General features: G+C 34.5%; 1 protein-coding gene across 2 annotated transcripts in view; it reads left to right on the plus strand.

Annotated features, from left to right (window-relative positions):
- The window catches only part of tpcn2 (two pore segment channel 2), a 44,866-nt gene that overhangs the window by 12,231 nt on the left and 5,098 nt on the right, over positions 1 to 27,537 (plus strand). The window contains exons 2-19 of one of the 2 annotated variants that reach the window (XM_030162124.1): positions 442 to 497; positions 3,175 to 3,251; positions 9,051 to 9,228; positions 9,324 to 9,440; positions 9,858 to 9,964; positions 13,527 to 13,599; positions 16,822 to 16,921; positions 17,092 to 17,157; positions 17,245 to 17,309; positions 18,362 to 18,453; positions 19,250 to 19,331; positions 20,545 to 20,625; positions 20,696 to 20,815; positions 23,630 to 23,689; positions 23,775 to 23,903; positions 25,069 to 25,118; positions 26,569 to 26,668; positions 26,898 to 26,969. In XM_030162124.1, the coding sequence (XP_030017984.1) occupies positions 442 to 497; positions 3,175 to 3,251; positions 9,051 to 9,228; positions 9,324 to 9,440; positions 9,858 to 9,964; positions 13,527 to 13,599; positions 16,822 to 16,921; positions 17,092 to 17,157; positions 17,245 to 17,309; positions 18,362 to 18,453; positions 19,250 to 19,331; positions 20,545 to 20,625; positions 20,696 to 20,815; positions 23,630 to 23,689; positions 23,775 to 23,903; positions 25,069 to 25,118; positions 26,569 to 26,668; positions 26,898 to 26,969 (1,625 nt within the window). The remainder of the gene's footprint in view (positions 1 to 441; positions 498 to 3,174; positions 3,252 to 9,050; positions 9,229 to 9,323; positions 9,441 to 9,857; positions 9,965 to 13,526; positions 13,600 to 16,821; positions 16,922 to 17,091; positions 17,158 to 17,244; positions 17,310 to 18,361; positions 18,454 to 19,249; positions 19,332 to 20,544; positions 20,626 to 20,695; positions 20,816 to 23,629; positions 23,690 to 23,774; positions 23,904 to 25,068; positions 25,119 to 26,568; positions 26,669 to 26,897; positions 26,970 to 27,537) is intronic. The other variant, XM_030162132.1, reaches the window with a different exon arrangement.

The following is a 27,537-nucleotide window of genomic DNA, read 5'->3' on the forward strand; positions in this document are numbered from 1 at the left end:
TAAAGACAAAGCTAAGGGTAATAGGAAGGCTAAAGCCAAAGGTAAGGCTAAAGGTAAAGCTAAAAGTATAGCTAAAGGTAAATCTAAAGGTAAAGGTAAAGCTAATGCTAAAGGTAAAGATAAGGGTAAAGCTAAGGCTAAAGGTAAAGCTAAAGATGAAGCTAAGGGTAAAGCTAAAGGTGAAGCTAAGGGTAAAGCTAAAGTAAAAGGTAAGGGTAAGGCTAAAGGTTAAGCTAAAGGTAAAGGTACATCTAAAGGTAAAGGTAAAGCTAAAGGTAAAACTAATGCTAAAGGTTAAGCTAAAGGTGAGGCTAAGGGTAAAGCTAAAGTAAAAGGTAAGGGTAAGGCTAAAGGTTAAGTTAAAGTTGAGGCTAAAGTCAAGGGCTCCTCCATCTGTTCCATATAAACTCCTCTAACTGTGTCTTTTGTCTCCGTCCACAGTTGATGAGGACGTCTACATCCAACAGGCCGTCGTATTCATAGAAGACGCCATCCAGGTCCCACACCCTTCACCTTATATTAATGATCTTATTAACCTGAAACCACAAATAAAGCAGGTGGACTAAAGTCTGTGGACCAGGGGTCAGGGGTCTGGGATCCAAAACAATAATGACTAATGTCAGAATATAGTTTTATATTATGGGATTAATATCATTGCATTGGTTAGTTTGGGTTCAACTGTTATATTTGTTTATAAAATGTCTCAGAGATGGATTGGACTGAATTTATATCAACATTGATTTTATTTTGTTTTATATTTTTTTCCTCTATGACTCTTTAAATGTTCTTCCCCTAAATGTCTCTAATATTTTTCCTACTCTGACTGTAAATAATAATTTCCATCTACTGTCATCACATCTGACTGAGGAAGAAAAACCTACCATTGAACTACAGTGAAATACTGATGTTTATCAACTATATGGACATAAATATGTGGACACATCATGTCTCCAGCTGTCAGATGTCCTGTTCATGAGGATCAGACACAGAAACATCAATATTAATAATCAATAGAATATTTATCCCATAATATGGGAGTGTTCATATTCTTAAAAGTAAACTCAAAACTTATCTTTTTAGTCTAGCTTTTAATTAAACCCTTACTGTAAACTTTACTTTGTTGCTTGTATTTTTATTTGCAACCGCGGGACAGTGGGGGGGTTTGTTGTGAAGCACTTTGTGCTACATGTACCATGTATGAAAAGTGCTATAGAAAAAAAGTTTGATTGATAATATAAAACTATATTCTGACATTAGTCTTTATTGTTTTGTATCTCAGACCCCTGTTAGAAAAAAAAAAAACACCTGGATTCAACGGGTCCACAGACTGTAGTTCATATAGTGAATAAACAATTATATTTACATTGATTTGTTCATTTTTATTCATTTTGTTGATTATTTTGGGGTTTTTTTTTTAATTCATTTTGATTATTTTGACTATTTTGTTGATTATTTTGGTCTTTTTTAAATTCATTTCGTTGATTATTTTGTCTATTTTGTTGATTATTTTGGTCTTTTTTTAATTCATTTCGTTGATTATTTTGTCTATTTTTGTTAATTATTTTGGTCTTTTTTATTCATTTCGTTGATTATTTTGTCTATTTTTGTTGATTATTTTGGTCTTTTTTAAAATTAATTTTACTGATTATTTTGTCTATTTTGTTGATTATTTTGGTCTTTTTTAAAATTAATTTTACTGATTATTTTGTCTATTTTGTTGATTATTTTGGTCTTTTTTATTCATTTTGTTGATTATTTTGTCTATTTTTGTTGATTATTTTGGTCTTTTTTAAAATTAATTTTACTGATTATTTTGTCTATTTTTGTTGATTATTTTGGTCTTTTTTAAAATTAATTTTACTGATTATTTTGTCTATTTTGTTGATTATTTTGGTCTTTTTTATTCATTTTGTTGACTATTTTGTCTATTCTGTTGATTATTTTGTTCTTTTTTACTAATTTTTTTTATTATTTTGTCTATTTTGTTGATTATTTTGTCTATTTTGTTGATTATTTTGGTCTTTTTTAAATTAATTTTGCTGATTATTTTGTCTATTTTGTTGATTACTTTGGTCTGTTTTATTCATTTTGTTGATTATTTTGTCTATTTTGTTGATTATTTTGGTCTTTTTTATTCATTTTGTTGATTATTTTGTCTATTTTTGTTAATTATTTTTGGTCTTTTTCATTCTTTTTTAAATTATTTTGTATATTTTGTTGATTATTTTGGTCTTTTTATTCATTTTGTTGATTACTTTGTCTATTCTGTGGATTATTTGTTCTGTTTTTTACTCATTTTTTGGATTATTTTCTCTATTTTGTTGATTATCTTGTCTATTCTGTTGATTATATTGGTATTTTTTATTCAGTTTTTGGATTATTTTCTCTATTTTGTTGATTATTTTGGTCCTTTTTACTCATTTTGTTGATTATTTTGTCTATTTTGTTGATTATATTGGTATTTTTTACTCATTTTTTTAAATTATTATTTTGTTTATTGGGTTGATTATTTTGTTCTTTTTTACTCATTTTTTGGATTATTTTGTCTATTTTGTTGATTATTTTGTCTATTTTGTTTATTTTGGTATTTTTTACTCATTTTGTTGATTATTTTGTCTATTTTGTTGATTATTACCTCCGCCAAGGAGGTTATGTTTTTGCCAGGGTTTGTTTGTTTGTCTGTTTGTTTGTTTGTTTGTCTGTCCGTTAGTGTGCAACATAACTCAAAAAGTTATGGACAGATTTTGATGAAATTTTCAGGGTTTGTTGGAAATGGGATAAGGAAGAAATGATTAAAATTTGGTGGTGATCGGGGGTGGGGGGGCCCATGGGGGGGGCCACTGATCAGCCTTGGCGGAGGTCTGCGCTCTCCGAGTGCTTCTAGTTTTGGTCTTTTTTTACTCACGGACTTGGAACACTCAGGATCCCTGACCTAGTCATCTCAGATCCATCCTCTAGGACTAAAAATTCAGTCCAAACCATCTCTGAGTCATTTTGGAAACAAAGATAATAACTGAACCCAAACTAACCAATGTAATGATATTTATCCCATAATATAAAACTATATTCTGACTTCTGTCCTTATTGTTTTGGATCCCAGACCCCTGTTTGAAGGTGTTCTGTCCGTTGTCTCTGGTGTTCTGTTTGTTTAGAACTGTTTGTGTTTTGTTGCAGTATCGCTCCATTAACCATCGGGTGGACTCCCGGTCGCTCCGTCTGTATCGATGGTACTACTCCAGGATATGTCAGTGGTAGGAACATGTCTACACACAGATTTATGAGGGTTTCAACAGTAAAAACTATTAAAAAAAAAAAAACAAGAAATCGGGAGACTTTACTACACATCACAAAAATTCATTAAAAGTAAAATAACTGCATGAAAAACAGCCAAAGTTAGAAAATATAAAAAACTAAAATAGTACAAATAATAAAGCTTAGTACAGCTGAGCTTAAAGATGTAAAACAAAAACAGGAAGGTTTCTACTTAAATGTGGAGTTGGGGTCTGTCTAATATCTGGAGCTGTTGCAAACTGGGTCAAAACTAAAGGTCACCAATGTCCAGATTTCAATAATCTTCTCTGAAACTACTACTTTTTTTTTGGGACAATGTCTGCAAAGTTTGTTTACAGTTTTGAGACATTTAGATTTTTGAATTTTTGACAAACTTTTGAAATATACAAATTTGCTTTTACTTATGATTAATTAAATATGATTAATTCATTCATTTTGTCATTTTTGGTGATTTTATTGATTATTTTGTCCATTTTAAACATTATTTTGTCCATTTTGTTGATTATTTTATTCATTTTTATTCATTTTTTTTTATTATTTTGTTTATTTTACTGATTATTTTGTCCATTTTGATAATTATTTTGGTCATTTTATTGGTTATTTTGCCCATTTGGATAATTATTTTCTTCATTTTAATTATTTTGTTCATTTTTGTTCATTTTGTTGATTATTTTGTTCATTTTATTGATTATTTTTCCATTTTGATAATTATTTTCTTCATTTTGTTGATTATTTTATTCATTTTTGTTCATTTTGTCGATTATTTTGTTCATTTTACTGATTATTTTGTCCATTTTGATAATTATTTTGGTCATTTTATTGGTTATTTTGCCCATTTGGATAATTATTTTCTTCATTTTAATTATTTTGTTCATTTTTGTTCATTTTGTTGATTATTTTGTTCATTTTATTGATTATTTTTCCATTTTGATAATTATTTTCTTCATTTTGTTGATTATTTCGTTCATTTTTGTTCATTTTGTCAATTGTTTTGTTCATTTTATTGATTATTTTGTCCATTTTGATAATTAATTTGTTCATTTTATTGATTATTTTGTCCATTTTGATAATTAATTTGTTCATTTTATTGGTTATTTTGCCCATTTTGATAATTATTTTGTTCATTTTATTGATTATTTTGTCCATTTTGTTAGCTTACCAGCCGACAGGCCGTAAGGTATTGTCGTCATGTGGTGTCCGGCGTCATCATCGTCATCTGTTGTCTGTCGTCCGTTACAAAACTTTCAATCGTCTTCTTCTCTGAAACTACAATTCTGATTGACTTCAAACTTGGTATACAGCTTTTTTATGATGATGTCAACAAAAGTTAGTGAAATTATTTGGATCTGGATCTGATTCTGGATTTGGTGTGACTTTTTTCCCATTATAAGAGATAGGAAGTGGATTGATCCAATAAATCAGTAAGTATCAATGATATCAAGTTGGAATTTGAATTTTTGACAGATCTGATTGGAATATGACCAAAACATGGTAGCCATATGCTGATTCGCTTGGCACCATTAAACTGGTTTTCAATTTGTTGTTTTAAGGTATCTAAATTCTTACATGTCTGTGTGTTACAGACGCTCATGTTTGATTGTTTACAAATAACATCATTCAGGTAAAGAAATCCGGTCACGTTATTGTCAACAACCAATTACCGACTGTACTTACTTCGGGCATGCGCGATGTGATCCTTCACACGTTATTTGTTTAGAAATAACCTCGTTCACGTGATCAGAAGAGGATGTTAATTTGGCCGGTAAGCTACAGGGCCATTGGTCCTATTTTTGATTATTTTGTTCATTTTTGTTCCTTTTGTTGATTATTTTGTTCATTTTATTGATCCTTTTGTCAATTTTGATCATTATTTTGTGCATTTTGTTGATTATTTTGTTCATTTTTGTCCATTTTGTTGATTATTTTGTTCATTTTATTGATCATTTTGTCAATTTTGATAATTATTTTGTGCATTTTGTTGATTATTTTGTTCATTTTTGTTCATTTTGTTGATTATTTTGTTCATTTTGTTGATCATTTTGTCAATTTTGATCATTATTTTGTGCATTTTGTTGATTATTTTGTTCATTTTTGTTAATTTTGTTGCTTATTTTGTTCATTTTGTTGATCATTTTGTCAATTTTGATCATTATTTTGTGCATGTTGTTGATTATTTTGTTCATTTTTGTTGATTTGTTGATTATTTTGTTCATTTTGTTGATCATTTTGTCAATTTTGATCATTATTTTGTGCATGTTGTTGATTATTTTGTTCATTTTGTTGATCATTTTGTCAATTTTGATCATTATTTTGTGCATTTTGTTGATTATTTTGTTCATTTTTGTTCATTTTGTTGATTATTTTGTTCATTTTAATGATCATTTTGTCAATTTTGATCATTATTTTGTGCATGTTGTTGATTATTTTGTTCATTTTTGTTCCTTTTGTTGATTATTTTGTTCATTTTATTGATCCTTTTGTCAATTTTGATCATTATTTTGTGCATTTTGTTGATTATTTTGTTCATTTTTGTCCATTTTGTTGATTATTTTGTTCATTTTATTGATCATTTTGTCAATTTTGATAATTATTTTGTGCATTTTGTTGATTATTTTGTTCATTTTTGTTCATTTTGTTGATTATTTTGTTCATTTTGTTGATCATTTTGTCAATTTTGATCATTATTTTGTGCATTTTGTTGATTATTTTGTTCATTTTTGTTCATTTTGTTGCTTATTTTGTTCATTTTGTTGATCATTTTGTCAATTTTGATCATTATTTTGTGCATGTTGTTGATTATTTTGTTCATTTTTGTTGATTTGTTGATTATTTTGTTCATTTTGTTGATCATTTTGTCAATTTTGATCATTATTTTGTGCATGTTGTTGATTATTTTGTTCATTTTGTTGATCATTTTGTCAATTTTGATCATTATTTTGTGCATTTTGTTGATTATTTTGTTCATTTTTGTTCATTTTGTTGATTATTTTGTTCATTTTAATGATCATTTTGTCAATTTTGATCATTATTTTGTGCATGTTGTTGATTATTTTGTTCATTTTTGTTCATTTTGTTGATTATTTTGTTCATTTTGTTGATCATTTTGTCAATTTTGATCATTATTTTGAGCATTTTGTTGATTATTTTGTTCATTTTTGTTCATTTTGTTGATTATTTTGTTCATTTTGTTGATCATTTTGTCAATTTTGATCATTATTTTGTACATTTTGTTGATTATTTTGTTCATTTTTGTTCATTTTGTTGATTATTTTGTTCATTTTATTGATCATTTTGTCAATTTTGATCATTATTTTGTACATTTTGTTGATTATTTTGTTCATTTTTGTTCATTTTGTTGATTATTTTGTTCATTTTTGTTCATTTTGTTGATTATTTTGTTCATTTTGTTGATCATTTTGTCAATTTTGATCATTATTTTGTACATTTTGTTGATTATTTTGTTCATTTTTGTTCATTTTGTTGATTATTTTGTTCATTTTAATGATAATTTTGTCAATTTTGATCATTATTTTGTGCATTTTGTTGATTATTTTTTTCATTTTTGTTCATTTGTTGATTATTTTGTCCATTTTAATCATTATTTTGTCCAGTTTGTGGATTATTTTGTTCATTTTTGTAAATGTTCTGCCTGTTCCTTTCCTTCTACTCGTCCATATGTTGATGGTTTAGAACATGTAAATGGTTCCAGATATCAGTCTAGTTCCTATTGATCACTGATGGAAGTCATATATGGACTGTGATTGGATGAGTTGAGTTCTCCTCCAGTGAAAGTCCCGCCTACTTCTATAATTAGGTTAATGTTAATGTGTGTAAGGTTAATGTGCATCCAGACCACAGGACTGGAACATAGAACAGAACCTGACAACCTCACACATTCATCTGGTTCTGATCCACATAGAACAGATGCTGACATACAGGGACACTGGAACTGTTTATTTAAATTTTTAGGAAACAGATGAAGGGTTAAAAGAACAAACATACTTTAATTAATTCATTCACATCTTCCTTTATTTTGTCTTTGATCCTTTTACTGGTATTTGCTGCAGTTCTTTACAGGTTTATTCAAGTTTATTATTATTATTATTATTATTTACAATTTTTATTCAGGACACTGATTTCTAACTTTAGAAATAGTTGTAATATGTGGAATTTTTGACTGGACATGAGTGACGCCCCCTAGAGGCAGATGTGTTTATTACAGCTGATGAAATGAAAAGTGTCAGAATGGAATGAATAATTCTGACAGTGAGGATGTGGTCAGCAGGTTTGAAAAGAGCAGCAGAACAACCACAAATGAAGAACTGCTGTTAAACATGTGTCACGGTGACAGGCAGTTAGAACGGCTTACATTTAATACAGATGGAAGAACAACACACACATACAGATTATATATATATATATGTACTATGGACTTACAGGGGTTGGACAAAATAATGGAAACACCTTCACCTCAAGATGATAATGCCCCAATCCATACAGCTAGAATTGTTAAAGAATGGCATGAGGAACATTCTAATGAAGTTGAGCATCTCGTATGGCCGGCACAGTCCCCAGACCTCAACATTATTGAGCATTTATGGTCAGTTTTAGAGATTCAAGTAAGACGTCGATTTCCACCGCCATCGTCTCTAAAAGAGTTGGAGGGTATTCTAACTGAAGAATGGCTTAAAATTCCTTTGGAAACAATTCACAAGTTGTATGAATCAATACCTCGGAGAATTGAGGCTGTAATTGCCGCAAAAGGCGGACCTACACCATATTAAATTATATTTTGTTGATTTTTTAAGGTGTTTCCATTATTTTGTCCAACCCCTGTACATATCTGATCCATATGTGAGGTTTTTCTTAGTTCATTGTAGCTATAGTTTATAAACTGTCACATTCCACAAGTTTCTGTCTTTTTTTCATCCTTCATTATCTTAATAAACTGTTAAATGTACTTTTGCTGGGGTTTTATTTCTCAGTAACATAAATGTCAAAAACAGAAAATACAGTATATTAATCTGTAGGATCAACACAAGAAAAACAAATTTAAAAAAAATGCTTTGTCAAAGTTAGAATTTCTTATTTTAACTGTACTCATCCATATGTTTGCATCCTTTTCTTCATTAATTGTCAAATATACATGTTTTTACTCTGATAACAATAGTTTTAAAATATGTGAGATTAAATGTGAGACTGGGAAAATGTGAATTATGTTTAATAGGTCATGCAGTAATCTCCTGTTCCGTAATAATTAAATATTTATTCAATATCTATCAAAATATAAATACATTATTGACATATAGACTTTAGTTCAAACATATACATACTGTAAAATGTGTCTCTATTTAAAAAAAAGAGAAAATTATTCTTCTTAGCTCTATTCTTATCTTTTGTAAAATTTTATATTCTATTTTCTATCTTATTTTTCAGTTTTTGTAATTTTATATTTGGCATTTTCTTATTTTATTTTCTGTAGTTCTAGTGTTTTATTAATATTGATGCACTGACTGGAGTAGAACAATGACAATAAAGGATTCTATTCTATTCTATTCTATTCTATTCTATTCTATTCTATTCTATTCTATTCTATTCTATTCTATTCTATGTGTAACTCTCAGTGACAAACCCAATAATGATCTTCAGGTTGTTGTAGTTGTTGATGCAGGAAGGAAGGAAGGAAGGAAGGAAGGAAGGAAGGAAGTACAGTCGGTAATTGGTTGTTGTTGTCATGGTAACCGTTGTCTGTTGTCCAGGGGTCTGGGTCTGACCATCGCTGTGGTTCTACTGCTGGCCTTCGTAGAGCGTCCGTCCTCTCTGTCCATGTCCTCGGACCCCCGGCGCCACTCTCCGTCCTGGGAACCCCCCTGTGGGTTAACGGAGAGCATCGAGGCCGTCTGCCTCCTGGTGTTCACCCTGGACCTGGCTGTCAAGGTCAAAACACACACACACACACACACACACACATGGCATGTCGTGGATTTGAACCACATGAAGTTCTAATCAAAGCCCCGCCCTTCTATCCTCAGAGCTATCTGATTGGCTGGGAGGAGTTCAGGAAGACTAAATGGCTGATTGGCTACACCGCGGTCATCTCAGTGTCCGTCATCGACTGGATGTTGTCTGCCAGTATGGTCTGTGATGAGGTGAGGCTGAAGGACGTGACGCTGCTTTAACGATGTACTGAACAGAAAAAAAGAACAAACCACTGGTAACAGAACCCCAGGTCCATGGTGGTCTTAGTTCTACTGCCCTGGTCCAGGAACAGGTCTGAGAACAGTCAGGTCAGGAATGAAGAAAAGTTCAGTCACTTTTACAGATAAAACTGAAATCTAAATATTCTACAGTCAAATGGATCTGTGAGTTAGACTGAGTTTCAGTAATTTTATGAATTTAAGGTATGGTATAAGATAATTTAAGATAGGGTAATTTAAGGTAAGATAAGGTAAAGTAAGCTTAGGTAAGATAAGGTATAAGATAATTTAAGATAAGATAAAGTAAGCTTAGGTAAGGTAAGGTGTTAGAGAACTGATGATGATTGTGTTTTTTCCCTTACTGATCAGAAACTCAGAGTTCGCCGTCTTATTCGGCCGTTCTTCCTGCTCCAAAACTCTTCACTGATGAAGAAGACGCTGAAATGCATTAAGAGAACTTTACCAGAGATCGCCAGGTACCGCTCTGCTTCACAGAGGCATGATGGGAAATGAGGTTTAAGTTTATGTGTACAGGCTCATTCATGGTCATTTAATGCAACATAATGACAGAAAAAAAACATCGTCTCAGTCTGACCTTAAAAAACAAACATGCATTTATTTAATAAGAAAAGTCTTTCATTTTTAACCAGTGAATCCAAAGATCACATGATTTTATTTCAGTCCAAAAAAGAGTTGGAAATACTATTAAAAGGAAAGAAAAACAAAGAAATTAACTTCCTAACATTAACCCTTTGACTGTAGTTATCCTACTACAAAATATTATTACTGTTTAATACTATTTAATTCAGTGTTTTTCAACCTTGGGGTCGCCTGGAATTCAAATGGGGTCGCCTGAAATTTCTAGTAATTGATAAAAAAAAAAACAATAAATTACTAATACAAAATGTTTTTTTCATGATTCAATATATTTTTCATTATAATTAAAACACATTTTTCCGACTAAAAAATCAAGTTCAAATAAAATGCAGGATAAAATATCTGAGAGGACATATCTTGATTGACCTGATCACATGACCGCATGCGTTACTACACAGCCGCAGTCAAAAAAACCCCCAAGCCTAACAGAGAATGGAAAGATTTCTTCACCTGCCTGACCCCACTAAGACATCTTGAAGAGAAAGATGTCTCCGTTTTGAATGTCTGGAGTCGCTAGAAATTTGCGATGTTAAAATGGGGTCACGAGCCAAAAAAGGTTGGAAACTGATTTAATTAATAACGTAGTTTATCACCATCAGACTGAGAATGTGTGAGTGAATGAATAATGGATCCACTGTACACACTTTAAATGTGTTAATAGAAAAGAGCTTTACAGATCTAATCCATTATTATTATTATTATTATTATTATTATTATTATTATTATTACTATTGATGTCTCTGGTAAATCTTCTTCATCTGCATCACAGGTGTCAAACATGTGGCCCGGGGGCCAAATCCAGCCCTCCAAAGGGTCAAGTCCAGCCCTTGGGATCAAAAGAGCAAAAATTACACAAAAATATTAACAGTCCTTTTAGTTCAGGTTCCACATTCAGACCAGTTCAGTCTCCAGTGGGCAGGACCAGTAAAATACTATCATAATAAATACTCACAACTCCAAATTTTTCTCTATGTAAATGTAAATATTTTCATGTATTTACACGAAAACAAAGTATAATTTCACAATGAATGTGAATAACCTGAAATGTTTTAAGAACAGTAAGTACAATTTTAACAAATATTCTGCCTGATATTAAATGTTTTGTGTATTTGTAGTGATCTGTAAGTTATAATGTACATGTGTAAAGGATAAAATGAGGCAGAATATTGTTAAAATTACACTTATTTTTTCCAGTTTGTTCATGTTATTCACATCTTTTGAAAGGATAGTTTGTAGATGTGAACCTTTTCATTATTTAATTTGACTTTTTTTTGCTCTAAAACATAGAGGAAAGTTTGGAGTTGGTATTCTTTATATATTATTATGTTATTATTGTACTGGTTCGGCCCACTGCAGATCAAATTTAGCTGAATGTGGCCCCTGGACTAAAATGAGTTTGACATCCCTGATCTACATGATCAGCTGGATGTTTTTTTCCACTCCTCATATTAAATACAGATCAGTTTTCCTTCTGTCTGTTTTTTTTTTCACTTCTCATATTAAATACAGATCAGTTTTCCTTCTGTCTCTGAATTCCTGTTTCTGTAATTGTAGTTGTGAAATACTCTGATTACACTATAACTTGTATTGTACATAAACAGGGAAACGAAACATGGATGTTCTGTTTGTCAATATATTTAAAAGTGAAAGGACAAACCATGTTACAGTGGTTTTATTAATGTTCCAAAACTCTCACTAGTACTTAGAACCAAACCACTGACAGACCAACCCTATGTACATGTCCACAGACTGGATTTAGTCACTGAATAAAGGATAAAACTAACATTTACACACATCTGTTTTATGGAATCATCAAGGTTTTGCCTTCAAACTAAAACTCAAATATTTATATTGACAGTAGGGATGTAACCATTTGAAAATTTCATATCATGGTTATTGTGACCAAAATTATCACGGTTATTGTTATCGCGATATTGTTGAAATTGTACTCAAAATGTTCCAAAAGTACCCACCTACAGGTTGGTTTGAATAGATTAAACCAGTGTTTTTCAGCCTTGGGTTTGGGACCCCACGTGGGGTCACCTGGAAATTAAATTGGGTCGCCTGAAATTTCTAATAATTGATAAAAATAAAAATAAAAAGTTACTAATAAAAAATATATGATGACTTGAGAGAGACAATCACATACATAAAAGACATGACAAACACTGAAGCTGAAACTGAAGCACCGTGGTTCTGTTTGTCTGTCAAATGTTCATTGTGGTCAGTTTCAGATGCTGCAGCTCTTTCATAATTCATAGTTTGAGTTCTTGTTTGTTCAGTATTAATTGTCAGCCTTGTAAATCCAAGCTGGACTGACTGTACATATCCTGACCAAGGAAAATCCAATTCTCTCTTTGTGCAGTAATCTACACCTGGCTTTTCTGTCTCCGTCCGTAATAATATACATTATATAGACTAAATGTAGTCTAAAATTAACATTTATTTACAACGTAGTATAGCAAACTATTACATGATCAAAAACAAATTAATTTTAGCCAAAAAAAAAACCCAAACTCCATCTTGAATGTCTGGTGTTGACAGAAATTTGTGATGTTAAAATGGGGTCCGGAGTAAAAAAAAAAGGTTGGGAACCACTGGATTAAACTATAGTAAAATTAAACTAAGAGACAGTTTAAACAGGCTACAAATAGTTAAAACCAGTAAAAAAGATAGCAAAACTGTACTAAAAGATGTTAAAATGGCAACTTAGCAACGGTAAGAACATCCCATAATAATTTTCTAGCTTCATAAGCCTCAGAACCAAACTCACCCATGTAGAACTAACACTGGCATTTTCCGTTCAGCTCTGTTCTGTTCATTTACAGCTGAGTCCAGTGGAAAAAACAACCACTGTAGTTTTATCACTTCTGTTCTTTGACTCTGACAGTTGTTTCTTTATGGTTCTCATCCCATGTCGTCCCTTACTAACACTTTTTCTGACTGGCAGAGTGCCTCACTACTACTACTACACCTGGCTTTTCTGCCTCTGTCCATAATAATATACATTATATAGACTAAATGTCCTCTAAAATTAACCTGTATTTGAAACATAGTATAAAAAACTGTTACAGGATCAAAAACAAATTAATTTTTGCAAAAAAAAAAAATTATCCGTTTTGAATGTCTGGGGTCGACAGAAATGTGTGACGTTAAAATGGGGTCAGGAGTAAAAAAAGGGTTGAAACCACTGAACTATTAAATAATGAACCAGGACAGATGTTCCAGTCTTACCTACCTCCTTTTGTCCTGTCTTTCCCATCATGCCTCTGTTTTTCTCATCATGCCTCTGTGTTTTTCCCATCATGCCCTGTGTTTTTCCCATCATGCCCTGTGTTTTTCCCATCATGCCTCTGTGTTTTTCCCCTCCTCTCTCTCCAGTGTCATCCTGCTGTTGGCGCTCCACCTCTGTCTCTTCACTATGATCGGTATGCTGCTGTTCGTCAAAACTGAGGTGAGGCCACGCCCATTTAAATACACACTGAAGTGTACGGAAGCACACACACACACACACACACACACTGACCTGGAGCTGTGGAGTCAACTATTACTGAGGAAAAGAAGAAAAAGAAGAAGAATAAAAAGAATAATACAGAATTTAAAAGAATAAAAAAGTAGAATAAAGAATAAAAAACAACAGTAAAGAATAATAAAGAATAATAGTCACCAAACAGATATAATAAGAATGTTAAAAAAAAAGCCCTCTGATGGACTCACCACCCACCAAGGGAACCGTAGGGGCCGGGTGCAGTGTGGATTGAGTGGCAGTCGACAGCAGGGGGCTCGACAACCCGATCCCCAGACACGGAGTCCGGCTCTTGGGACATGGAATGTCACTTCACTGGGGGGGGGGGGGGGGGGGGGGGCTTGTGAGGGAGGTTGAGAGATACTGTCTAGATATAGTCGGGCTCACCTCCACACACAGTGACACCTGGAGGGGGTTGATGGGGAAGAACGGCCTCCCCGATCTGAACATGAGTGGTGTTTTGTTATTGGACTTCTGTGCTAGTCACAGTTTGTCCATAACGAACACCATGTTCGAACACAGGGATGTCCATAAGTGCACATGGCACCAGGACACCCTAGGTCGGAGGTCGATGATCAACTTCATTGTCATGTCATCAGGCCTCCGACCGCGTGTTTTGGTCACTTGGGTGAAGAGAGGGGCAGAGCTGTCAACCGATCACCACCTGGTGGTGAGTTGGATCTGCTGGCAAAGGAGGAAGCCAGACAGAGTCTGCAGGCCCAAACGTGTTGTGAGGGTCTGCTGGGAACGTCTGGCAGAGCCCGATGTCAGCGTGGCATTCAACTCAAACCTCCAGGAGAGCTTCTCCCAGATCCCGGGGGAGGCTGGGGACATTGAGTCCAAGTGGACCATGTTCTCCACCTCCATTGTCGAAGCGGCTGCTTGGAGCTGTGGTTGTAAGGTCTCCGGTGCCTGTCATGGCGTCAATCCCTGAACCCGGTGGTGGACCCCAGAAGTAAGGGATGCCGTCAAGCTGAAGAAGGAGTCTTATCGGGCCTTGTTGGCTTGTGGGACTCTCGAGGCAGCTGATGGGTACCAGCAGGCCAGGCGTGCTGTAGCCCGAGCGGTTGTGGAGGCAAAAACTTGGGTCTGGGTGGAGTTCAGGGAGGCCATGGAGGAGGACTATCGGTCGGCCTCGAGGAAATTCTGGCAAACCGTCCGGTACCTCAGGAGGGGAAAGCAGTGCGCCACCAACACTGTTTACAGTTGAATTGGGGAGCTGCTGACCTCAACTGGGGATGTTGTCAGATGGTAGAAGGAATACTTCGAGGATCTCCTCAATCCCGCTGCCGCGTCTTCCATGGAGGAAGCAGAGGCTGAGGTCTCAGAGGTGGACTCATCCATCACCCAAGCTGAAGTCACCGAGGTGGTTGGCAAGCTCCTCTGTGGCAGGGCACCGGGGGTGGATGAGATTTGCCCTGAGTACCTTAAGTCTCTGGATGTACAGGGACTGTCTTAGTTGACATGTCTCTGTAACATCGTGTGGCAGTCGGGGACAGTGCCTCTGGATTGGCAGACCAGGGTGGTGGTCCCACTTTTTAAGAAGGGGGACCGGAGGATCTGCTCCAACCACAGGGGGATCACACTCCTTAGCCTCCTGGGGAAAGTCTATTCCAGGGTACTGGAGAGGAGGATCCGACCGATAGTTGAACCTTGGATCCAGGAGGAACAATGCAGTTTTCGTCCTGGTCGTGGAACGCTGGACCAGCTCTACACTCTCCACTGGGTGCTCGGGGGTTCGTGGGAGTTCACCCAACCAATCCACGTGTGTTTTGTGGATTTGGAGAAGGCGTTTGACCATGTCCCTCGTGGTATCCTGTGGAGGGTGCTTCGAGAGTATGGGGTCCAGAGCCCTCTCCTAAGGGCAGTCCAGTCCTTGTATGACCAAAACAGGAGCCTGGTTTGCTTTGCCGGCAGTAAGTCAGACCTATTCCAGGTGCATGTTGGACTCCGGCAGGGCTGCCCTTTGTCACCGGTTCTGTTCATAATTTTTATGGACAGAATTTCTAGGCGCAACCAGGGGCTGGAGGGGGTCTGGTTTGGGGACCACAGAATTTCATCTCTGCTTTTTGCAGATGACGTTGTCCTGTTGGCCTCATCGAACCTGGATCTTCAGCGTGCCCTGGGGTGGTTTGCAGCTGAGTGTGAAGCGAGCGGGATGAGGATCAGCACCTCCAAATCCGAGGCCATGGTTCTTGACCGGAAAAAGGTGGTTTGCCCTCTCCGGGTCAGGGGGGAGTCTTTGCCCCAAGTGGAGGAGTTCAAGTATCTCAGGGTCTTGTTCAGGAGTGAGGGAAGGATGGAGCATGAGATTGACAGACGGATCGGTGCAGCGTCTGCAGTGATGCAGTCGCTGTATCGGTCTGTTGTGGCGAAGAAGGAGCTGAGCCGAAAAGGGAAGCTCTCAATTTACTGGTCAATCTACGTTCCTACCCTCACCTATGGTCATGAGCTTTGGGTCAGGACTGAAAGGACAAGATCCCGGATACAAGCGGTAGAAATGAGTTTCCTCCGCAGAGTGGCTGGGCACACCCTTAGGGATAGGGTGAGGAGCTCAGTCACCAGGGAGGAGTTCGGAGTAGAGCCGCTGCTCCTCCACATCCAGAGGGGCCAGCTGAGGTGGCTCGGGCATCTGTTTCGGATGCTTCCTGGACGTCTCCCTGGGGAGGTGTTCTAGGCATGTCCCGCCGGGAGGAGGTCTCGGGGAAGACCTAGGACATGTTGGAGAGACTATGTCTCTCGGCTGGCCTGGGAATGCCTCGGGGTCCCCCCGGAAAAGCTGGAGGAGTCTGGGGAGAGGAAAGTCTGGACATCCCTGCTTAGACTGTTACCCCCGCAACCCGGCCCCGGATAAGACGAAGACAATGGAAGGATGGATGGTTAAAAAAATATTATAGACAGGTTAGAATCACTGTTACGAAAAAAAAAGATCTTAGATAAGGTAAAGGTTCACAAATAAACCCTTTAACCCCTGAGCCCTGATTCCAGGTAAAGGTTCACATATTAAACCCAAACATCTGGTTGTTGTCCTCATCTGGAAGTTGAGCGTCCATGACACTTTCCACCATCCAACCCCATCTGTATAGTTTACATCTGTGTGTTTCTTCTACAGTTCAGTGTTTCTCAGTCCATCGTTCTGTTTCTGTTTAGGATCCAAAGAAAAATGGGGAGTGGGATACATATTTCAGAGACCTGCCCACTTCTCTGACGTCTCTGCTGGTGTTACTGACCACCGCCAACAACCCCGACGGTAAACACCCCCCACCCACAGCTGATTTATTCACACTTACTGGAATACTACTGTGTTCTTCACATGGTCTGGGGTTTTTTCTTTGTGTTCACAGTGATGATCCCTGTTTTTTTCTTTTCTTTGTGTTCACAGTGATGATCCCTGTTTTTTTCTTTTCTTTGTGTTCACAGTGATGATCCCTGCCTACTCCCTAAACAGAGCCTACTCCCTCTTCTTCATCACCTTCAGTGTCATTGGTAAATCCTGGGTTCAGTTACAGGAGTAAAAACAGAACAAACTGGACTGAAATAAACTGGACTGGACCTGGTTTTGTGTCTTTACAGGAACCTACTGTCTGATGAATCTACTGACCGCCATCATCTACAACCAGTTCAGGGGGTATTTACTGGTGAGTCACATAAATGATGACATCATCAACTATCGGAGGTTTTTTAGTCATTCACCGGACAATAGAACAAGAGTTATTATGAAGGAGACGTCTTCGTTAGCAATTTCTTCAAACATTTTCTCTGATGAAACTACAGGTCAGATTTATTTCTAATTTTTTATGTATCTTCCTTGGGACAATATCTACAAAATGTGTTCACAGTTTTTGAGAAATTTAGATTTTTGAATTTTTGACAATTTTTTGAAACATTCAAATTTGCTTTTGCTTATGATTATTTCATAATTTTTTTTGATTATTTGTTTATTTTGTTGATTATTTTGTTCATTTTGTTGATTATTTTGTCGTTTCAACAATCTTCTTCAAACCTACTGGTCAGATTAATTTCAAATTTTTTTTGTATCTTCCTTGGGACAATGTGTACAACGTCTGTTCACAGTTTTGTTGATTATTTTGTTTATTTTTGTTCATTTTGTTGATTATTTTGTTCATTTTGTTGATTATTTTGTTCATTTTTGTTCATTTTGTTAATTATTTTGTTCATTTTGTTGATTATTTGCTTATTTTTGTGCATTTTGTTCATTATTTTGTGAATTTTTTGTTTCATTTTGTTGATTATTTTGTTCATTGTGTTGATTGTTTTGTTCATTTTGTGGATTAATTTGTTAATTTTGTAAATATTCTAACTGTTCCTTTCCTTCTACTGGTCCATCTGTTGATGGTTTAGAACATGTAAATGGTTTCAGATATCAGTCTAGTTCCTATTGATCACTGATAGAAGTCATATATGGACTGTGATTGGATGAGTTGAGTTCTCCTCCAGTGAAAGTCCCGCCCACTTCTATAGTTAGATTGATGTGCATCCAGACCACAGGACTGGAACATAGAACAGAACCTGACAACCTCACACATTCAACTGGTTCTGATCCACATAGAACAGACGCTGACACTGGTTCTGTTTTTGTTCTCCTATAAACTCAAAGCAGTTACATCACCACATACTTCAGCTCTAAAACTGGGCGTGTCAGTCGAATATTTCCTCTGCTGTTTTCCAGATGTCGGTCCAAACTTCTATCATCAGGAGACGTTTAGGGATCCGAGCTGCGTTCCAAGTCCTCAGCTGTCGAGGATCACGACAGGCCGCGGAGTAAGAAACAAACACAAAAACAGGCATTAGACTAAACCCTTAAAGACCCAGTGATACTTTAGTGTCAGTCCCCAAATGAAGTTTTCTCTGTATTTAACCTTCTTTAAGTGATTTATCATCATTTATTGTAATATTACCTTCTTTATTTTGTGGGGTTTTCTTGTGTAAATCATGTTTTTTTTTTTTCCATATTTAAGTCTCAGATCATGTAGATGTTCATTAAAGCTCAGATTAAAGTTAATGGTTATTCTATCAGAAACAGATCAAACTGAATAAACAGTGTCTTTTTCAGTCCAGTCTGTCATTAACTGAACATAAACCCAGTGTGTCCATCCACTGTCACTGATCCAACTCCTTATTGTTCATTTTATTGGCTATTTAATTATTTTCCTTCATTTTTGTTCATTTCCGTTCTTAGTTTCTCCTTGTTAATTATTATTTTGGAAATATTCTTATTTGTTTTGGTTCATTTGATGTATTTTTGTTTGTTTTTTATCCTTTACTTGCCTATTTTGTTCTTTTTTTTTTCACCATTTTTGTTCATTTTATTGATTACTTTGGCCGTTTTCCTACATGTTGTTGCTTTTCCTATCAATCCATGTCAATAATTGGTGTAAAATACAGTTCTTCATCTTTTTCATGGTCATCAGATATGACCCATTTGGACGTTCAGAGGCTCTGTAGTTACCGTGGAAACACCGTCATCTTCTACAACATTGATTCACCAGTAAAACCCATGGAGTTGGACTTTTACTTGGTTTTTGATTTTTTTTAACCTTTGTCTCTTTTTTTTCAGGGAAAGTGTTTGTGTTGCTGCAGTGTTGAAGGTGATGTCCAAAGTGACGATGAAGAGTTACTACAGAGAGGCCGTCTGTAAGGTCAGAGCTGAAATAACAACCGATGGATGGATATGTAAAAAAAAAAAAAAAAAAAAAAAAAAAAAATTCAAATTGAACAAAATAAGCAACAAAAACAACAAAATAATAAACAAAATTCATAGAAATTTACAAAATAATTGAAATAAAATGTCAGCTTGTTAGATAAGCAACCGAATGAATACAAATTACAAAATATAAGCAACAAAATTAGGGAAAAAAAATAAACAGAATGAGGAAAAAAATAGACAAACGTAGACATCAAAATGAGTAAAGACAAAAAAAAGCAGCAAAATTTATTTTAAAAAATGAACAAAATCAGACAAAATAAAAAAGAATGAACAATATAGGTAAAAAATAAAGATACAAAAATAAGTAGTGGATGGATGGATGGATGGATATGTAAAAAGCCAAATTCAAATTGAACAAAATAAGCAACAAAAACAACAAAATAATAAACAAAATGAATAGAAATTTACAAAATAATGGAAATAAAATATCAGCTTGTTAAATAAGCAACCAAATAAATACAAATTACAAAATATAAGCAACAAAATTAAGGAAAAAAGTAACAGAATGAGGAAAAAAATAGACGAACGTAGACATCAAAATAAGTAAAGACCAAAAAAAGCAGCAAAATTTATTTTAAAAAATGAACAAAATCAGACAAAATGAAAAAGACGGACGGACAGCCAGATAGACAGATAGATGGATATGTAAAAAAAAAAAAAAAAAAAAAAAATCTAATTGAACAAAATAAGCAACGAAATGAACAAAAACAAGAAAATAATCAACAAAAGTAATAGAAATTTACAAAATAATGGAAATGAAATGTGAATAAATGCCAAAAAAACTTGATAGGTAAGCAACCAAATGAATACAAATTACAAATATAAGCAACAAAATTAGGAGAAAAAAAAACGTAACAGAACCAGGAAAAAATAGACAAACATAAACATCAAAATGAGTAAAGACAACAAAAAAAAAACAGCAAAATTTATTTAAAAAATGAACGAAATCTGACAAAATGAAAAAGAATGAACATATTAGGCAAGAAAAATGAAGAAAAATAAACATAAATAAGTAATGGATGGATGGATGGATTGATGGATGGATGGACGGATAGATTTATTTTTTCTTATTTTCTGTGAATATTTCCTGTGAGTCTTTGTCCACCGTCAGGTCTGATGTAAATGTTTCCTCTTTTTTTTGACAGGAAGCTCGACAGCATCAGACTTTGGATCGAGAACAGTTCAGGAAGATATTTGACGAACTGGATAAAGATCGTATTAAAGAGGTGCAGCCGCTCGGCCTTGGCTGGTATTGTACGTGGGTTTGAGTCACTGACTGTGTGTTTGATTTCCCAGCATCCTCCACTGCCTCAGTACAGCTCTGCGGTGCTGCAGAGGCTCCAGCTGCTCTTCAGTCACTACTACCTGACGCTTCTGGGAAACGCAGTCGCACTGGCCAACGTCATCTGCATATGTGTACGTTTAACCCTCTGAACCAGGGGTGTCCAACATACGGACCGTGGACCAAAACCAGACCGCCAAAGAGTCCAAACAGACAGGCCTGAAGGACAAATGTACAAAGTGTAAAAACTACACTGAAGATATTATTGGCTTAGAGTCTGGTTTTGACCAACTCGATACGTAAAGCGTCATGAGATAACTTTTGTTATGATTTGGCGCTATATAAATAAAATTTGATTGATTGACTGATTAACAATCAATAGAGTTAAACTCATTTTAGTTCAGGTTTAACATTCAAACCAATATGATCTAAATAGGGATGTAGCGATTACTGGTATAACAATAAATTGCCAACATTTAGTATTACCATTTAAATTCTAATTCTCATGATAACCGTGTTTGATTACCGCATTTTTCTGGAGAAAATGCCTATGTAAAGATCTGCTTTTATGTCAAATACTTGAGTATAGTTTTAATTTATTACAATTTTAATTTTATATACCTAATATTTGGAACCAATATTCACTTTTAAAGTCTTTGAAAAGGTTCGTTAAGTATCTTTGTGTTATTTATGCAATAGATTATATACATTTTCAAATCAGATTTTATGTATTTTTTTGTGTTTTTTTGTCCTTTTGTGTTGATATAGTAGGTTAAAGTGAAAAAATAATAGACAGATGAGATAGATGAAGTTGTGCTGAAAAAAAAAGATACCAAACATGAGTATAATAAACATTTCTGTATATAGTTTATAAAGGCAAAATCAAAAGTACTGAAAAACAGACAAAATAGGCTCAGACCTCTAAGGGTTAATACTGGAATGTTTCTGCCAACAAAAAGTACATTGTGCCTATTATTTTTTGTTTTGTTTTGTTTAAATACAACTTGGTTAAATTATTTCAGTGTGTGTATAAGTACTTTTTGAACATTTTGAGCACAATTTCAACAATACTGCGATAATAATGGTAACCATGATAATTTTGGTCACAATAACCGTGATATGAAATTGTCATATCGTTACATCCCTAGATCTAAAGTAAAATAATAATAGAATAACCTGTAAATAATGACTATAAATTGTCATCTTGGTTTAATGTGAAAGAAATAACATTAAATTCTGAAAATATTTACATTTACAAACTATCCTTTAACAATAAAATGTGAATAACCTGAAATGTCTAAAGAAAATTAAGTGTAATTTGTACCAATATTCTGCCTGTTATTAAATGTTTGATGTCTTTTTAGATCTGATCTGTAATAAACATGTATAAATGACAAACTGAGGCAGAATATTGTTCAAATTGCACTTATTTTTCTTCAGAAATTTAAATTTTTTCAGGTTATCCACTTTTTTTTTGGTTTGGATAGTTTGTAAATGTAAATATTTTCATAATTTAATTTCCTTTTTTTCACTAAAACAAAGAGAAAGAGTTGGAATTGTCATTATTTATATGGTATTATGTTACTACTCTGTAGTGAACATGGAAACACCGTCATCATTTGACAGAAAAAGTCACTTTTTTCAGTTTTCTCTGTTTCTGATTAAATAACCATCAACTTTAATCTGAGCTTGAATGAACGTCTACATGATCAGTGAATTAAATATAGAAAATACATGATGTTCACTGGAAAAATGCAAAATATGGAGGATTATTTTATAATAAATGATGATGAATCTCTTAGTAAATGTCAAATATACAGAAAAAACACAAACATAGCTCTGGGTCTTTAAGGGTTAAAAACTGTTGACTCGTAGTGTAAAGCAGGAGGGTTTTTTTTTTTTGTTAAACTTGTTTTTTTTTTTATTTTGCTCCTGACATGATTATTATTTATAGGTAATTATGTTATCATTTTACTGGTCTGGCCCAGTTGGGCTCAAATGTGGAACCTTACTTTACCCTCCGGTATCCAGGTGCGCCTTTTAGGCACACTTTGCACTTTGTTTTAAAAAACTTCACATTATTTTTCACAATTTAAATAAGGTTAGAATTCAAAAGTTGTTCATTTTTGCATGATCTTTAAAATTCTGGCCACCAACTAAAATGTGCACATTGTAAATAAAAGAAAATTACAAGACTAGCATCTGTCTCCCAAATGTGCCTAAAATGCACTATTTCTTCCATTTGATCTGTATGATTAGGGCTGACCTTGATTTACAAAAATAAAATAAAATCAGAGCAGAAAAATAAATCAATATATAATATTTAATAGTTTGATTTATAGGTGTGCATTTTACGCACACTTGGTGACAGATGCTAGTATTTTTGAAGATTTGACCTAGCGCCAAAAATAATAATGCAAATTACCCGATGTTGGAGTTAATCACTGACATGCCAGGATGAAAAAATCAAATAATATGTGATCCACTTTTATGTAGTATAATGAAAAAAAATGCTTTGTGTGTTTTTTGCATCCAAAAAAATGGTTTGTTTACATTACAAACATGGCATTTAAAGGGTTAAAAAATGTGACAATTATTGAGTATTTGGTATTTTTATTTACAGCTCAAGTTGATGAAATAGAAAAAAGTGTAAAAGAATTAAAAACAAACTGTATGAACATTTTTTTGACCTTATTCCACAAGTGTGCAAAAAAGGCACACTTGGTGCTTAGTAAGGGCCTTGGTGGACGGGATACCAGAGCTTTAAAATGATTGTTCATATCTTGAGTGGGTTTTTTTTTTTTTCATTTCATGGACCGGTTTTGGACCCTTTGGCGGCCCAGTTTGGGTCCGTGGGCCGTATGTTGGACACCCCTGTTCTACACTGTTCCCACACCCACATAAAACCATAAAGCATGAATTAAACCTTATGTCTGTGTGTATTTCAGACTGTCCTGGTGCTGAATTCTGAGAAGTCGACTGCAGAGAGAGACAGCTACATCATGGAGGTGAGGACGGTCCTTCTGCTGGACGTGGACGTCAGCGCCACAGACAGAACTGACTGAGTGGACTGTGTGTGTGTGTCACTGGCAGATCATCAACCTGGGCTTCATCCTCTACTACCTGTTCGAAATGTGTGTGAAGATCTTTGCCTTTGGTTGGAGAGGATACGTGTCCTACAGGAACAACGTGTTCGACGGCTTCCTGACCGTCCTCCTGCTGGTAAAACCACTGCAACCACTAAACCACTGCACCAGGAAACCAGTGTAACCCTTAGATCAGGGGTGTCAAACTCATTTTGGTTCAGGGGCCATATTTAACCCAATTTGATCTCCAGTGGGCCGGACCATTCAGATAACAGCATAATAACCTATAAATAATGACAACTCCAAATTTTTTTGTGCAAAAAAATAACATTAGATGATTAAACTATTTCTATCCAAAACAAAAAAGATGTGAATAACTGGGAAAAAAAAGAAATTTCTGAAGAAAAACAAGTGCAATATTATCAATATTATGCCTCAACTTATGATTTCTACATGTGCATTATAGATCAGAACTACCAAGGCACAAAACAGGCAGAATATTGTTAGAATTGCACTTATTTTTCTTTACACATTCCAGGTTGTTCATATTTGTTCAGGTTATCAACATTTTATTGTTAAAGGATATCAGAATTTAATGTTCTTAATCAAATCAAAGAGAAAAAAATTGGTGTTGCAATTATTTATGGCATAATGTCATATTATTTTTCTCACATTAAACCAAGAAGAAAATTTGGAGTCATTATTTCTAGGTTATCATGCTATTATTTTTGAGTTTGATGCCCTTGACTGTTAATATCTTTGGGGTAATTTTTGCATTTTGCACTTTGTAAATTCGTCTCATGGGCCAGATTGGACCCTTTGGCGGGCCGGTTTTGGCCCCCGGGCCGCATGTTTGACACCTGTGACTTAGATGGACCCGTGTCTGGACCCTCTGGACATAAATGGGTCAAAATGACCCCAGTTAGAATCTATGAGTTTATATGACACTTTTGTTAGGAATAATCATTTGGATTATATTATACATTATAGTCATTTTTTAAACATTTTTAACGATTCTGAAATGTTTTGGTAAATATATGGAAAATTTGAAAGCAAAGTACTTATATATCTATACTTATATATTTGTATATATTTATGTGTGTATATGTGTGTATCCTCCTGAGACCGACATTTTACATTTTTTCAGATACATTTGCTATTTTTTTTTTTTTTTATATATATAACGTCCTTTTCAGTGGACTTTTTTTTTTTTTTTAAATAAAGCTGTGAAACTCTTGTCCACTTCAGAGGACAAAACCTGTATTTGACCTGAACTCTTTGGCTGTTCTTCACTGCTGTAGGTTCTTCAGATCTCCATATTTGCCACCTACAGATTTCCATCCTCTCATGGGTAGGTTTGGACTGGGGTTTGAACTCAAACACTTCCATTATCGACTGTTTACAGCCAAGAAAGAACCTTTACCCACAGTCTCACAATGAGAATCAAGACCAGATGACACCTTCACTTAACTTATGTTATATTAACTTAACTTATCCTATCTTATCTTATCTTAGTCTAACTTTAGTTTTATCTTAACATAATCAGTCTGATGTCTTAAATATTAGAATAGATCCCCTTAACTTAACTTAAATTAATCAGTCAGATACCTTAAATATTAGAATAGATCCCCTTAACTTAATCAGTCAGATACCTTAAATATTGGAATAGATCCCCTTAACTTAATCAGTTAGATACCTTAAATATTGGAATAGATCCCCTTAACTTAACTTAATCAGTCAGATACGTTAAATATTGGAATAGATCCCCTTAACTTAACTTAATCAGTCAGATACGTTAAATATTAGAATAGATCCCCTTAACTTAACTTAACTTAACTTAACTTAACTTAACTTAACGTAAATTAATCAGTCAGATACGTTAAATATTAGAATAGATCCCCTTAACTTAATCAGTCAGATACCTTAAATATTGGAATAGATCCCCTTAACTTAACTTAATCAGTCAGATACGTTAAATATTAGAATAGATCCCCTTAACTTAACTTAACTTAACTTAACTTAACTTAACTTAACTTAAATTAATCCGTCAGATACCTTAAATATTAGAATAGATCCCCTTAACTTAATCAGTCAGATACGTTAAATATTAGAATAGATCCCCTTAACTTAACTTAACTTAACTTAACTTAACTTAACTTAACTTAACGTAAATTAATCAGTCAGATACGTTAAATATTAGAATAGATCCCCTTAACTTAATCAGTCAGATACCTTAAATATTGGAATAGATCCCCTTAACTTAACTTAATCAGTCAGATACGTTAAATATTAGAATAGATCCCCTTAACTTAACTTAACTTAACTTAACTTAACTTAACTTAACTTAACTTAACGTAAATTAATCCGTCAGATACCTTAAATATTAGAATAGATCCCCTTAACTTAATCAGTCAGATACCTTAAATATTGGAATAGATCCCCTTACTTATTTTATCTTAGTCTAACCTTAGTTTTATCTTAACTTAATCAGTCAGAAACCTTAAATATTAGAGTAGATCCCCTTAACTTAACTTAATCAGTCAGATACCTTAAATATTAGAATAGGTCCCCTTATCTTATTTTAGTCTAACCTTAGTTTTATCTTAACTTAATCAGTCTGATGTCTTAAATATTAGAATAGATCCCCTTACTGATTTTATCTTAGTCTAACCTTAGTTTTATCTTTACTTAATCAGTCAGAAACCTTAAATATTAAAACAGATCCCTGTACAGTTTTACAGTCATTTCACTGAGGCGGACATTGATGTTGTCTGTATGTATTTCTGTTTCCATGACGACAGGGACCCGTCCTCTTATAATGTCACGTCGTTGTGGGAGATGGTTCGATTCATCAACATGCTCATCGTCTTCCGTTTCCTTCGAATCATCCCAGATATTAAGGTGATAAGAACTCCAAACTCACCTCCTTCTTATCATTAAGTACACGGTACAGATGATACATGAACTGTTTCTGTTCCGAATGCGTCCTCCTCATTCTTACGTGTCCAGGTCTGTGTGAGGGTTTCCAACTGTCACCAACACGTTCATGTGTCTTTCTTCTGTTTTTTCTTTCTTTCTTTCTTTTTCTCTTTCTTTCTTTCTTTCTTTCTTTCTGTCTGTGGTTGTGCAGCTCATGGCGTTGGTTGCCAGTACCCTCGTGGACCTGGTGAAAAACCTACGAGCTTTTGCAGGAATACTGGTGGTGAGTGAAGGACGCCAAACACACGTTCTTTCCTTCTGACGGACGGATTCATATTTATTTAAAAATGAGACACATAGTCCGAACAAATACATAGTTTTTCTTCATCACTTAAGCAGCGATAATAGATATTAGTGCTGGGCAGCGATTAAATTTTTTAATCGCGATTAATTTTGTGGATTTCTGTGATTAATCGCAGTTAATCGCAAAGTTATATGGGGGGGGGGGGTGTTGCCGGCATCAACAGCGTGTATTATCTTTCACTGATATTTCAGACTGGAAGTACTCCAGTGATAAAAATAATCCCACACTGCAGTGCTTCCAAACAACCCCACCATCTGAAGACATTTAAAATGAAAATGTCCATGGAACAGACTGGTACTTTTCTCCATGTTTATGTCCACACCAGTTTATTTCTGCTTGTGAGTGATTGACAGGAGTCTTAAGGCCACTAATAAATATTAATACTAATAAGCCCAATAATATGTGATGTTCAGTTGTTCAAAGCAAGCAAAGGGGGCCCTCTAGTGGTCAGAATAAGTTGCACGAATGTATGTTTTGGCCTTTTGGT

The sequence above is a fragment of the Sphaeramia orbicularis genome, chromosome 3 (genome assembly GCF_902148855.1).
Source record: "Sphaeramia orbicularis chromosome 3, fSphaOr1.1, whole genome shotgun sequence".
NCBI lineage: Eukaryota > Metazoa > Chordata > Actinopteri > Kurtiformes > Apogonidae > Sphaeramia > Sphaeramia orbicularis.